The sequence below is a fragment of the Schistocerca gregaria genome, chromosome 1, assembly GCF_023897955.1.
Source record: "Schistocerca gregaria isolate iqSchGreg1 chromosome 1, iqSchGreg1.2, whole genome shotgun sequence".
Classification (NCBI taxonomy): domain Eukaryota; kingdom Metazoa; phylum Arthropoda; class Insecta; order Orthoptera; family Acrididae; genus Schistocerca; species Schistocerca gregaria.
The window spans coordinates 1059917383-1059931741 of record NC_064920.1 but is presented as its reverse complement, the minus strand read 5'-3'; the positions used below and the strand labels follow the sequence as shown (position 1 = coordinate 1059931741).

General features: G+C 41.7%; 1 protein-coding gene across 1 annotated transcript in view; it reads left to right on the top strand.

The window, feature by feature from the left end:
- Positions 1–6116: 6116 nt before the first annotated feature.
- The window catches only part of LOC126281240 (uncharacterized), a 34198-nt gene continuing 25955 nt past the window's right edge, over positions 6117–14359 (top strand). Inside the window, exon 1 of the mRNA XM_049980020.1 lies at positions 6117–6473. Coding sequence (XP_049835977.1) covers positions 6273–6473 — 201 coding nt within the window. The 5' untranslated portion in view covers positions 6117–6272. The remainder of the gene's footprint in view (positions 6474–14359) is intronic.

The following is a 14359-nucleotide window of genomic DNA, read 5'->3' as shown; positions in this document are numbered from 1 at the left end:
AAGCCACCCAACGGTGTGTGGCGGAGGGCACTTTACGTGCCACTGTCATTACCTCCCTTTTCTGTTCCAGCTACATATGGTTCGCGGAAGAACGACTGTCTGAAAGCCTCCGTGCGCGCTCGAATCTCTCTAATTTTACATTCGTGATCTCCTCGGGAGGTATAAGAAGGGAAAAACAATATATTCGATACCTCATCCAGAAACGCACCCTCTCGAAACCTGGCGAGCAAGGTACACCGTGATGCAGAGCGCCTCTCTTGCAGAGTCTGCCACTTGAGTTTGCTAAACATCTCTGTAACGCTATCACAGTTATCAAATAAACCTGTGACGAAATGCGCCCCTCTTCTTTGGATCTTCTCTATCTCCTCCATCAACCTGATCTGGTACAGATCCCACACTGATGAGCAATACTCAAGTATAGGTCGAACGAGTGTTTTTTAAGACACCTCCTTGGTTGATGGACTACATTTTCTAAGGACTCTCCCAATGAATCTCAACCTGGTACCCGCCTTACCAAAAATTAATTTTATATGATCATTCCACTTCAAATCGTTCTGCACGCATACTCCCAGATATTTTACAGAAGTAACTGCTACCAGTGTTTGTTCCGCTATCATATAATCATACAATAAAGGATCCTTCTTTCTATGTATTCGCAATACATTACATTTGTCTATGTTAAGAGTCAGTTGTCACTCCCTGCACCAAGTGCCTATCAGCTGCAGATTTTCCTGCATTTCGCTACAATTTTCTAATGCTGCAACTTCTCTGTATACTACAGCATCATCCGCAAAAAGACGCATGGAACTTCCGACACTATCTACTAGGTCATTTATATACAGGGTGTTACAAAAAGGTAAGGCCAAACGTTCAGGAAACATTCCTCACACACAAATAAAGAAAAGAAGTTATGTGAACATGTGTCCGGAAACGTTTAACTTCCATGTTAGAGCTCATTTTAGTTTCGTTCTTCCACCTACGCTCAATGGAGCACGTTATCATGATTTCATACGGGATACTCTACCTGTGCTGCTAGAACATGTGCCTTTACAAGTGCGACACATCATGTGGTTCATGCACGATGGAGCTCCTGCACATTTCAGTCAAAGTGTTCGTACACTTCTCAACAATAGATTCGGTGACCGATGGATTGGTAGAGGCGGACCAATTCCGTGGCCTCCATGCTCCCTGACCTCAACCCTCTTGACTTCCATTTATGGGGGCATTTGAAAACTCTTGTCTACGCCACCCCGGTACCAAATGTAGAGACTCTTCGTGCTCGTACTGCGGACGGCTGTGATACAATACGCCATTCTCCAGGGCTGCATCAGCGCATCAGGGATTTCATGCGACGGAGGGTGGATGCATGTACCCTCGCTAACGGAGGACATTTTGAACATTTCCTGTAACAAAGTGTTTGAAGTCAGGCTGGTACGTTCTGTTTCTGTGTGTTTCCATTTCATGATTAATGTGATTTGAAGAGAAGTATTAAAATGAACTCTAACATGGAAAGTAAGCGTTTCCGGACAAATGTCCACATAACATATTTCCTTTCTTTGTGTGTGAGGAATGTTTCCTGAAAGTTTGGCCGTACCTTTTTGTAACACCCAGTATATTGTGAAAAGCATGGTCCCATAACACTCCCCTGTGGCACGCCAGAGGTTAACGTAACGTCTGTAGACGTCTCACAATTGATAACAACATGCTGTGTTCTGTTTGCTAAAAACTCTTCAACCCAGCCACACAGCTGGTCTGATATTCCGTAGGCTCTTACTTTGTTTATCAGGCGACAGTGCGGAACTGTATCTAAAGCCTTCTGGAAGTCACAGAGGACTCCACAAATTCTACACAGTTGCACAACTTTCAACTGAAAACATATGAGCAGATGTTACGTTATCAGAGCTGTAACAGGCGTGCACTAAATATCATCTGCAGGCACGCCACTCTTCCAAGAATGTTATTGTATTAATTAATATGGACATTTATAATAACTAATTTTTAGTTTCACAGCTGCTTCATCACCCTCCTGGGTTATTTCCCGCATACAACGCACAATTTACACAGTGCTTGGTCTCACAAATCATGAAGTTTATACGAGTCGCTTTTTTTGGTAACTTATTAATTTCATTAATTTGTTGTTGTTGTTGTTGTTGTCCTCAGTTCTGAGACTGGTTTGATGCAGCTCTCCATGCTACTCTATCCTGTGCAAGCTTCTTCATCTCCCAGTACCTACTGCAACCTACATCCTTCTGAATCTGCTTAGTGTACTCATCTCTCGGTCTCCCTCTACGAGTTTTACCCTCCACACTGCCCTCCAATGCTAAATTTGTGATCCCTTGATGCCTCAAAACAAGTCCTACCAACCGATCCCTTCTTCTAGACAAGTTGTGCCACAAACTTCTCTTCTCCCCAATCCTATTCAATACCTCCTCATTAGTTATGTGATATACCCAACTAATCTTCAGCATTCTTTGTAGCACCACATTTCGAAAGCTTCTATTCTCATATTGTCCAAACTATTTATCGTCCATATTTCACTTCCATACATAGCTACACTCCATACAAATACTTTCAGAAATGACTTCCTGACACTTAAATCTATACTCGATGTTAACAAATTTCTCTTCTTCAGAAACGCTTTCCTTGCCATTGCCAGTCTACGTTTTATATCCTCTCTACTTCGACCATCATCAGTTATTTTGCTCCCCAAAGTTATTTTACTTCCTAAATAGCAAAACTCCTTTACTACTTTAAGTGTCTCATTTCCTAATCTAATTCCCTCAGCGTCACCCGATTTAATTTGACTACATTCCATTATCCTCGTTTTGCTTTTGTTGATGTCCATCTTATACCCTCCTTTCAAGACACTGTCCATTCCGTTCAACTGCTCTTCCAAGTCCTTTGCCGTCTCTGACAGAATTACAATGTCATCGGCGAACCTCAAAGTTTTTACTTCTTCTCCATGAATTTTAATACCTACTCCAAATTTTTCTTTTGTTTTCTTTACTGCTTGCTCAATATACAGATTCAATAACATCGAGGAGAGGCTACAACCCTGTCTCACTCCCTTCCCAACCACTGCCTCCCTTTCATGCCCCTCGACTCTTATGACTGCCATCTGGTTTCTGTACAAATTGTAAATAGCCATTCACTCGCTGTATTTTACCCCTGCCACCTTTAGAATTTGAAAAAGAGTATTCCAGTCAACATTGTCAAAAGCTTTTTCTAAGTCTACAAATGCTAGAAACATAGGTTTGCCTTTTCTTAATCTTTCTTCTAAGATAAGTCTTCAGGTCAGTATTGCCTCACGTGTTCCAACATTTCTACGGAATCCAAACTGATCCTTCCCGAGGTCCGCATCTACCAGTTTTTCCATTCGTCTGTAAAGAATTCGCGTTAGTATTTTGCAGCTGTGACTTATTAAACTGATAGTTCGGTAATTTTCACATCTGTCAGCACCTGCTTTCTTTGGGATTGGAATTATTGTATTCTTATTGAAGTCTGAGGGTATTTCGCCTGTCTCATACATCTTGCTCACCAGCTGGTAGAGTTTTGTCATGACTGGCTCTCCCAAGGCCGTCAGTAGTTCTAACAGGAATTTTGTCTACTCCGGGGGCCTTGTTTCGACTCAGGTCTTTCAGTGCTCTGTCAAACTCTTCACGCAGTATCGTATCTGCCATTTCGTCTTCATCTACATCCTCTTCCATTTCCATAATATTGTCCTCAAGTACATCGCTCTTGTATAAACCTTCTATATACTCCTTCCACCTTTCTGCCTTCCCTTCTTTGCTTAGAACTGGGTTGCCATCTGAGCTCTTGATATTCATACACATGGTTCTCTTCTCTCCAAAGGTCTCTTTAATTTTCCTGTAGGCAGTATCTATCTTACCCCTAGTGAGATAAGCTTCTACATCCTTACATTTGTCCTCTAGCCATTCCTGCTTAGCCATTTTGCAGTTCCCGTCGATCTCATTTTTGAGACGTTTGTATTCCTTTTTGCCTGCTTCATTTACTGCATTTTTATATTTTCTCCTTTCATGAATTAAATTCAATATTTCTTCTGTTACCCAAGGACTTCTAGCAGCCCTCGTCTTCTTACCTACTTTATCCTCTGCTGCCTTCACTACTTCATCCCTCAAGGCTACCCATTCTTCTTCTACTGTATTTCTTTCCCCCATACCTGTCAATTGTTCCCTTATGCTCTCCCTGAAACTCTGTACAACCTCCTCAAAGCTACCCATTCTTCTTCTACTGTATTTCTTTCCCTCATACCTGTCAATTGTTCCCTTATGCTCTCCCTGAAACTCTGTACAACCTCCTCAAAGCTACCCATTCTTCTTCTACTGTATTTCTTTCCCCCATACCTGTCAATTGTTCCCTTATGCTCTCCCTGAAACTCTGTACAACCTCTAGTTCTTTTAGTTTATCCAGGTCCCATCTGCTTAATTTCCCACATTTTTGTAGTTTCTTCAGTTTTTATCTACAGGTCATAACCAATAGATTGTGGTCAGAGTCGACATATGGCCCTGGAAATGTCTTACAACTTAAAACCTGGTTCCTAAATCTCTGTCTTACCATTATATAATCTATCTGATACCTTTTAGTATCTCCAGGGTTCTTCCATGTATAGAACCTTCTTTCATGATTCTTAAACCAAGTATTAGCTATGATTAAGTTGTGCTCTGTGCAAAATTCTACTAGGCGGCTTCCTCTTTCATTTCTTAGCCCCAATCCATATGCACCTACTATGTTTCCTTCTCTCCCTTTTCCTACACTCGAATTCCAGTCACCCATTACTATTAAATTTTCGTTCCCTTCACTATCTGAATAATTTCTTTTATTTCATCGTACATTTCTTCAATTTCTTCGTCATCTGCAGAGCTAGTTGGCATATAAACTTGTACTACTGTAGTAGGTGTGGGCTACGTATCTATCTTGGCCACAATAATGCGTTCACTATGCTGTTTGTAGTAGCTTACCCGCATTCCTATTTTCCTATTCATTATTAAACCTACTCCTGCATTACCCCTATTTGATTTTGTGTTTATAACCCAGTAGTCACCTGACCAGAAGTCTTGTTCCTCCTTCCACCGAACTGAACTAATTCCCACTATATCTAACTTTAACCTATCCATTTCCCTTTTTAAATTTTCTAACCTACCTTCCCGATTAAGGAATCTGACATTCCACGCTCCGATCCGTAGAACACCAGTTTTCTTTCTGGTGATAACGACCTCCTCTTGAGTAGTCCCCGCCCAGAGATCCGAATGGGGGACTATTTTACCTCCGGAATATTTTACCCAAGAAGACACCATCATCATTTAATCATACAATAAAGATGCATGCCCTCAGGAAAGATTACGGCCTTAGTTTCCCCTTGCTTTCAGCCGTTCGCAGTACCAGCACAGCAAGGCCGTTTTGGTTAATGTTGCAAGGCCAGATCAATCAATCATCCAGACTGTTGCCTCTGCTACTACTGAAAACGCTGCTGCTCCTCTTCAGGACCCACACGTTTGTCTGGCCTCTCAACAGATACCCCTCCGTTGTGGTTGCACCTACGGTATGGCTATCTGTATCGCTGAGGCACGCAAGCCTCCCCACCAACGGCAAGGTCCATGGTTCATGGGGGGGGTTCATTAATTTATTGATCCAAATATTCGAAATATCTTTCGAGATTATACGACAGACCTACATCATTGCTTTGCAAACACACACGCGAGCGCCCACTACATAAATTAAACATAAATTGTTATTCTTGTAGTTCCAGAAGCCGTGAAGGTGTACTTGCCGGCTACATTTTGGCTTCTTTCAGTAATAAAATGAAAACCCTTCGAAACCGAATGGACCACAGCACAGCAGCACGATAACTACGACTGGATGCTCGTGTTTCCAAATACGGCTACCAGCGATCTGTGGTGGAAGGAAACTGGCATAATAAAGTTCCACGAAGGTGAATTTCTTGTTGCGTTTCAAAAGTTTCTTCTGTTAAGTTGCGCCCCTGACAAGTGGAAAAATCACGCATCGCAACTGCGGTATGCCAGTAGCTGTTGTCAACTATCATTGCATGTGTGAACCCGGCTGAAGAGTTGGCAACACTGACTGTGTACCTCTTTAGTCTTTACAGTCAGGAGTGAACCTCCTTGGATAGTTAATACTAACAATTGAATGTTCATATTAGTGTTGGTGTATAGCGCTGTGTTTAATCGTAATTTGCAATTGTTTTTCTAGCACTTTCTGTCTCATTGGGGTTTGTTTCAGAGTTTTATAGACATATGGAATCCCGAAGGGGATTATGTGAATTGTGTGGTGGAACTTTTAAGCACAGGAAGAGCTTATACAGACATATAGTGAAATTTCACATGGATGTAAAAAGAAATCAGGGTAAAGAGACTTGTAACATTTGTCACAGGAATTTTTGGAATGTGGCAGCACGAGATCGCCACTTCAGGACGCACAATACATCATTCGGAAAGGTATATTTCCAGAGTGAAACTTTGTGTTGTTGAAAGCTAGCACCATAAATTTTTATGACGGAATTCTATATATAGGACAGATATTGTCATGCTGGATTATAGGCTGGGGCGATACTTACGACACCGCCCGTCAAATTGTGACGACGGTATTGGTCACGAGCGGTATCGAAATCATCGTCATATTAATCGCTTTCCCAATGTGCAACGTTAACGTCATGAGCACTGATGAAGAGAGTATGTTCCTGAGAGGTGTTCTTATTTGTATTCCGCGGGCTTATGAATGATATATGTACAGGTCCGGAGTTAGTTACTTGGGACTAAATGGTAGTGAGTGTGTTTCGGTTATTATGTCATTCTTTTTGTTGTTGTTGTGGTCTTCAGTCCTGAGACGGGTTTCATGCAGCTCTCCATGCCATTCTATCCTGTGCAAGCTTCTTCATCTCCCAGTACCTACTGCAACATACATCCTTCTGAATCTGCTAAGTGTATTCATCTCTTGGTCTCCCTCTACGATTTTTACCCTCCACAGTGCCCTCCAATACTGAATTGGTGATCCGTTGATGCTTCAGAACATGTTCTACCAACCGATCCCTTCTTCTAGTCAAGTTGTGCCACAAACTTCTCTTCTCCCCAATCCTATTCAATAGCTCCTCATTAGTTATGTGATCTACCCAACTAATCTTCAGCATTCTTTGTAGCACCACATTTCGAAAGCTTCTATTCTCATATTGTCCAAACTATTTATCGTCCATGTTTCACTTCCATACATAGCTACACTCCATACAAATACTTTCAGAAATGACTTCCTGACACTTAAATCTATACTCGATGTTAACAAATTTCTCTTCTTCAGAAACGCTTTCCTTGCCATTGCCAGTCTACATTTTATATCTTCTCCCCAAATAGCAAAACTCCTTTACTACTTTAAGTGTCTCATTTCCTAATCTAATTCCCTCAGCATCACCTGACTTAATTCGAATACATTCCATTATCCTCGTTTTGCTTTTGTTGATGTTCATCTTATACCCTCCTCTCAAGACACTGTCCATTCCATTCAACTGCTCTTCGAAGTCCTTTGCTGTCTCTGACAGAATTACAAAGTCATCGGCGAACCTCAAAGTATTTATTTCTTCTCCCTGGATTTTAATACCTACTCCTAATTTTTCTTTTGTTTCCTTTACTGCTTGCTCAATATACAGATAGAATAAAATCGGGGAGAGGCTACAACCCTGCCTTACTCCCTTCCCAACCACTGCTTCCCTTTCATGTCCCTCGACTTTTATAACTGCCATCTGGTTTCTGTACAAATTGTAAATAGCCTTTCGCTCCCTGTATTTTACCCCTGCCACCTTCAGAATTTGAAAGAGAGTATTCCAGTTAACATTCTCAAAAGTTTTCTCTAAGTCTACAAATGATAGAAACGTAGGTTTTCCTTTCCTTAATCTTTCTTCTAAGATAAGTCGTAAGGTCAGTATTGCCTCACGTGTTCCTGAGAGGTGTTATCCTCTTTTATTGTATAGTTTTTATACTTAAAATTGGTTCATTCGTTACCGTTTTATCTGTTTTCGTGGTGTAGTAAGGTGGGGTGGAGGTGATTTGTTAGAATGCCTGTATAGGCGAGCACACACACAAAATGAAATTGGAATGAACTGTTTTTCCATCTTGTCCCAACAATTTATGAAGCTGAAGAATTATTTATTTTTCATAAATAATCTCTCGATAATTCATTTGGACCTTCTCACACCCAAAGCTCCAGACGTCAGACACTCAGATTGGTACCAAATGTTGTATGTCAGTAGAGTATCAACTAAAACATCGATTTAGTTTGTAGTATGTTGTGTCATCCAGTATAGCATGCGTAAACGGTAATTAAAAATAACACCAAAACTACGGAGCAGATGAAAAACATACCTGTGAATAATCAAATCGTAGAACATGCGTGGATGAGTGTGAGGTTGTTGTACCAAAGTTCCTGCATTCACACCCAACTGATGACTTTTTTTGTGTTTATGTATGGAAGCGTTATGTGGGGAAATTTTCCACACTTGTAAAAGGACCTTCCGAATTTTGTAGCAGTGTTCTTTCAGCAGTCTGCTTTCGCTTCAGTAGCAAACCTGTAGAATACATTTGTATAGATAGGATGGTGTTCTGTTGCACATTGCTACAAGCTCTGAAAAGTCCTTTTACAAATCAGGAAAATGATCTCACGTACAGTTTCACGCATAAGAAAAGTGTCATCAGTTGGGTTTGAATGTGTGACCTTTGGCACAATGACCTCAAACACCACCAACTCATCCATGAGTGTTCTGCAATTTATCCAGAGATATGCTTTTCCCATGCTCCGTAGTTCTGGTGTTACTTTTAATTACTGTTTACGCATGTTCTACTGGATGACAGCACATGGCATGAAGTAAATCGGTGTTTTGGATGATACTTATTGATGTACAATGTTTGGCAGGAAGCTGAGTGTCTACAACTAGAGGTTTGGGTGTCAGCTAAAATTCAGGATGCAGCACTACGACCTATATAGTTTTGCTTGCACAGTGTGGGCAAAGGTGAAGCAGACATGCCAGATATTAAGATTTGTCTGTAATTATCGTGATTACTAGACCACAATTATGGTCTTGTGGTAGCCCAGGAAAAAATTGCATTAATTGATATATTTTAGTTGTTTAACAACAGTTCTTTTCTTTTTTTATGAAAAAGTTTTGTGGAATACGGAAGCGTCAGATTCCACCCGTCTGATTTGACCCATGACATCACTAATATAACAGAAACGACCATTCACGACGACCCCCATATCGCGCCCATGACATCATTACGTAAACATGACAACAAACGCAAAAATTGATCGAAAATACATCATACACAATATGCTCTGGAATCAGTCTCTTCCCTTGACCTATATAGCTCAACAGCAGCTCATGATACCAAAACGCCGTACCTATAAACACACATTGGAATCGAACACTACCCCTGACCTATATAGGTAAACAGCAACTCATGACACCAAATCACCTACAACCAAACAACTCACAAATACCCCACCAACCATCACAACAGGCAAAAATCGAAAAGAACAACAGTTCTGGCACTGCGCTGTAGGTCACCAACCCCCCCCCCCCCCTCCTCTCTCTCTCTCTCTCTCTCTCTCTCTCTCTCTCTCTCTCTCTCTCTCTCTCTCTCTCTCTCTCTCTCTCTCTCTCTCTCTCTCGCACACCAACAACAACAAAAATGAAAAGAAATTCCCAACCCATCCACAACCTCCTCCCCCCCCCCCCCCCTCTCATCCCAAAATCAAAGACCCGTAAACAAATAAAAACCAAAAAAATCTCATTCACACACAGCAACAACTGCAACAAAACAGATCGTCCACAACAAAATCACTAAACGACGACCATCCCCCACCCACCTACCTCCACAAACATTACCAATAACTAACCTCCCCCCCCCCCCTCCCAAGCCACATCCACACACCACCTTCCTAACCAACAACCTTCGGCCTATACATCTTACTAAGTGCCCTTAAAAAAGTCCTAAAAGTACAATAGCCCTCAGGGACGCTCTTCCACCAACAGTACCCTTCTAAATGAGACTGGACGGCTCCCCAAAACCCCTCTCTGGTATTTGTACAAGCCCTGGTCTCATAATTTTTGAACTCAACACTATGATTAACTACTAAATGACTCGACCCGTGTAAGATGAAAATGCGTCTGAAAATATGGTACTTTCGTCTTCTATGAGCTCCTCAATTAATCCCACTAATGCCCTTTTAGTCCACCCCTCCAAAACCCTAAATACACATCTGAAAAAACCTCACCCCGATACAACAGCCTCCCACACCCATACACCAACCAAAGATTAGTCCTCCCATACTTCCTCTTCCCAAACTGCAACTCGTCAACTTCCACCACCATCCCAGGCCCACCCAACTTACCGCAGTACTTAATATATTCAGAACACACTTCACGACAAAATGAAAACCAATCAAGCACTGTCCTTTCACTCGCACCAATCTCATGCGCACAGAAACTGTGAGAGGCTCTATAACAAAAATAATAAGTCATCAACACAATCTCTCGCGTGCCCAACCTAGACTTCTCAAACCAGGAACTTCGCCTTACGAAGCTCCATAGGTTATCCCTACAGCACCGCCACGTGTAGCCATCCCTGGTCCAAGACGCCGGAACTTTCATCAATCGCATATCCTCCCGACAAACACTGCACTTAACACCTTGGGCCAACAGCCCAAAAACTTTTAGAAACGTGATGAGGGACAAAGCACTGTCACACATTGCATACGCAAACGCATACTATTCAATTTATCGGTTATATTCATACTTAACAAAGGCATAAACAAATTAATTAAAAAAAAAATCACATACGACGCACAGCAAACAGCACTACAATAACTTAGACACAACAAAAACTAAATCGTTAACTCTCTGAAACCAATCCCTGTCACCACACACGCCAACAAACAATACCGAACGCATCAGGAAGTAACACGCAACTGAACCCAATACACCACATAACATGCAACCCATAAACACACCACCAGAGAGCACCACCAACCGCATCAAAACGTCAACTATAAACACTCCACACTCGCAAACTAAATCCACTACACCACATAACACGTAACCCATAAACATACCACCAGAGGGCACCACCATCCGCATCAAAACAAGACCTATAAACACGGCACACTCACAAACTCAACTCTGTGCCATTGTGGTGTCACACACCACAACAGCCTTATGTCACAGGCCAAAGCTGAGGGGTGGAATTGGATGCTTCCATTGACCCAAGTTTTGTTTGTATGTTACATTTTAACATAGCCTGGAAATTCTTTGAGTAATTAGGAGTTCAGGAGATATATTTTATTAATGCAAGAGCAATGCTTAAAGTTTAGTCTGTAGTTGAAAATTCCATTTACTATAATTATCATTATAGAATGTTTCTAACAGTTTTGTCCTTCGACAACTGATCTTATTTCACACTCCTCTAACATTTTGCTTTAAGATAACGTTTGTATTTTATATTTCAAAACACAAAGCTTTTATAACTAATTTTGAAATTTCCAGCATCATTTCATCTCTGTCTTGTTAGGGGGTAAAATTTTTAATTTTCAAGTGTTACAATTAGGCTTCAGTTCAAGATTTTTATACTTAGTTTAAAAAATAAAAAATAAAAAAAAATTCCGGGGCCCGGGCCACCTTCTCCCTCCCTCAGCCCTATTCTCTTGTCACCATTACTGACTGATTCTTTCCAAACTTGGCATTTCCGCTGATGATGTGAGGATTTGGTTTTTCAGTGGTTGCTCTAAGCTAGCTTGTGCAGCTTGTTTTGCAGTAATCTCAGTTCCATCACATGCAAATATTTCATGAGTTTCCACTCAGCAGTTGTGCCAAGATCTTTGAAGTGAAGTGATAGTACAGATCGGTGAAATTTTCATATGGGTCTGTAGGCTCATTGCTAAAATAAAATTTTCTGTAGATTTATCACTCTTTATTTTAGCAAATATGTAAGTTTTCTGAGAAAAACATAAGTTCCAACTGTATCGTGTACGAAAACGAAGAACTGGATACAACCCATTGGCTTTGACAAATGTGTGAGAATTTGCCAGACATGATTTATGACACAGATTTAACAGCAAAGACTAGGGTTCATAAACGAAGGAATGCAGGAGAGAGAACAGATGGTATACATATATCGCATCCAGTAATATTTCGAACATAATGTTAAGAATATTGCTTTTTGAGTCCTAGTACTTATGTAAAAAATAAAGAAAAAGAAGGGATAGAGGTAATGGTAGCATTGAGTACCTCAGTTGAGATGTACAGGGTGAGTCACCTAACATTACCACTGGATATATTTCGTAAACCACATCAAATACTGATGAATCGATTCCACAGACCGAACATGAGGAGAGGGGCTAGTGTAATTGGTTAATGCAAACCATAAAAAAATTCATGGAAGTATGTTTTTTAACACAAACCTACATTTTTTTTTCATGGAACCACGTTAGTTTTGTTAGCACATCTGAACATATAAACAAATACATAATCAGTGCCGTTTGTTGCATTGTAAAATGTTAATTATGTCCGGAGATATTGTAACCTAAATTTGACACTTGAAACCTCCAATGTTCAGTTGCATGTTGTAACGAACATGGGCCACGGTCGGCGAGCAGCATCTGCAGGGACATGTTTACGATGACGGCCGTGTTTACGAGTGTGGCTGTTGTGGTTTGGTCTAGCTGTCGCAGTGTTCGCATGTAGCGCTTGCTGCTATTGTTATTCTGCATTCGTCTCCACCCGCAGACCAACTGTAGTACACTGTGTTACCAGACGTCTGTGATATTGTAGTGTTGTAGGAACTGTGACTGTGGTGTTTTCGAACTCTGAAAATCTAATCTATGGCGAGTGCCGATGAAATGCAGCTGAAGCCTGAAGGGTGTATGCAGAACGGTACCCGGACAGAGCATCCAACGTGCCACACATTGCAAAACATCTACCCCCAACTGTATGCAATAGGTATGGTCGTAGCACGCAAACGGGTCCGTAACAGGCCCATCACAGGAGAAGCGGGTGCAGTTGGTGTGTTAGCTGCTGTTGCCATGAACCCACACGTGAGTAAATGGACGTTGCGAGAGCCGGTGGACTGAGTCAAAGTAGTGTCATGCGCATACTGCATCGTCACCGCTTTCACCCGTTTCATGTCTCGCTACATCAGCAATTACATGGTGATGACTTTAATCATCGAGTGCAATTCTGTCAATGGGCATTAACAGAGAATGCATTGTTTACCGATGAAGCGGGTTTCACAAACCACGGGGCAGTGAATCTACGGAACATGCATTACTGGTCTGTGGACAATCCTCGCTGGCTCAGACAGGTAGAGCGACAGCGACCGTGGACTGTAAATGTATGGTGCGGAATCATTAGCGACCACCTCATTGGTCCTCACTTCACTGCAGGGGCCCAAACAGCTGCAACATACATCGCGTTTCTACAGAATGATCTGCCAACGTTGCTCGAAAATGTCCCACTGGAAACGCCTCGACGTATGTGGTATCAGCATGATGGTGCACCTGTGCATTCCGCAATTAACACTAGGCTGAAACTTGACAGGATGTTCGACGGGCGTTTCATAGGAGGATGCATAAATTGGCCAGCCCGTTCTCCTGATCTTACACCTCTGGACTTTTTTCTGGGGGGGGGGGGGGGGGGGTTACGTTAAAGGAGAATGTGTACCATGATGTGCCTACAACCCCAGAGGATATGAAACAACCTATTGTGGCAGCCTGCGGCGACATTACACCAGATGTACTGCGACGTGTACAACATTCATTACGCCAGATTGCAATTGTGTGCAGCAAATGATGGCCACCACATTGAACATCTACTGGCTATTCCACTCCGTAATTGAAAACAGAAACCACGTGTGTACGTGTACCTCACCCCTCATGGTAATGTACATGTGCGTCAGTGAAAAAGACCAATAAAAAGGTGTTAGCATGTGGACGTAATGTGCTGTTCCAGTCTCTTCTGTACCTAAGGTCCATCACCATTCCCTTTAGATCCCTACGTAATTCGGTGCTCTCTGATACACACAATTGAACAGCACGGAGGAGTGGTACTCAAGCGTCAACTTTAGGTTACAATATCTCCAGATGTAATTAACATTTTACAATGCAACAAACAGCACTGATTACGTATTTGTTTATATGTTCAGATGTGCTAACAAAACTAACGGGGTTCCATTTAAAAAAACGTAGGTTTGTGTTAAAAAACATACTTCCGTGCATTTTTTTATGGTTTGTATTAACCAATTTACACTAGCCCCTCTCCTCACGTTCGGTCTGTATAATCGATTCGTCA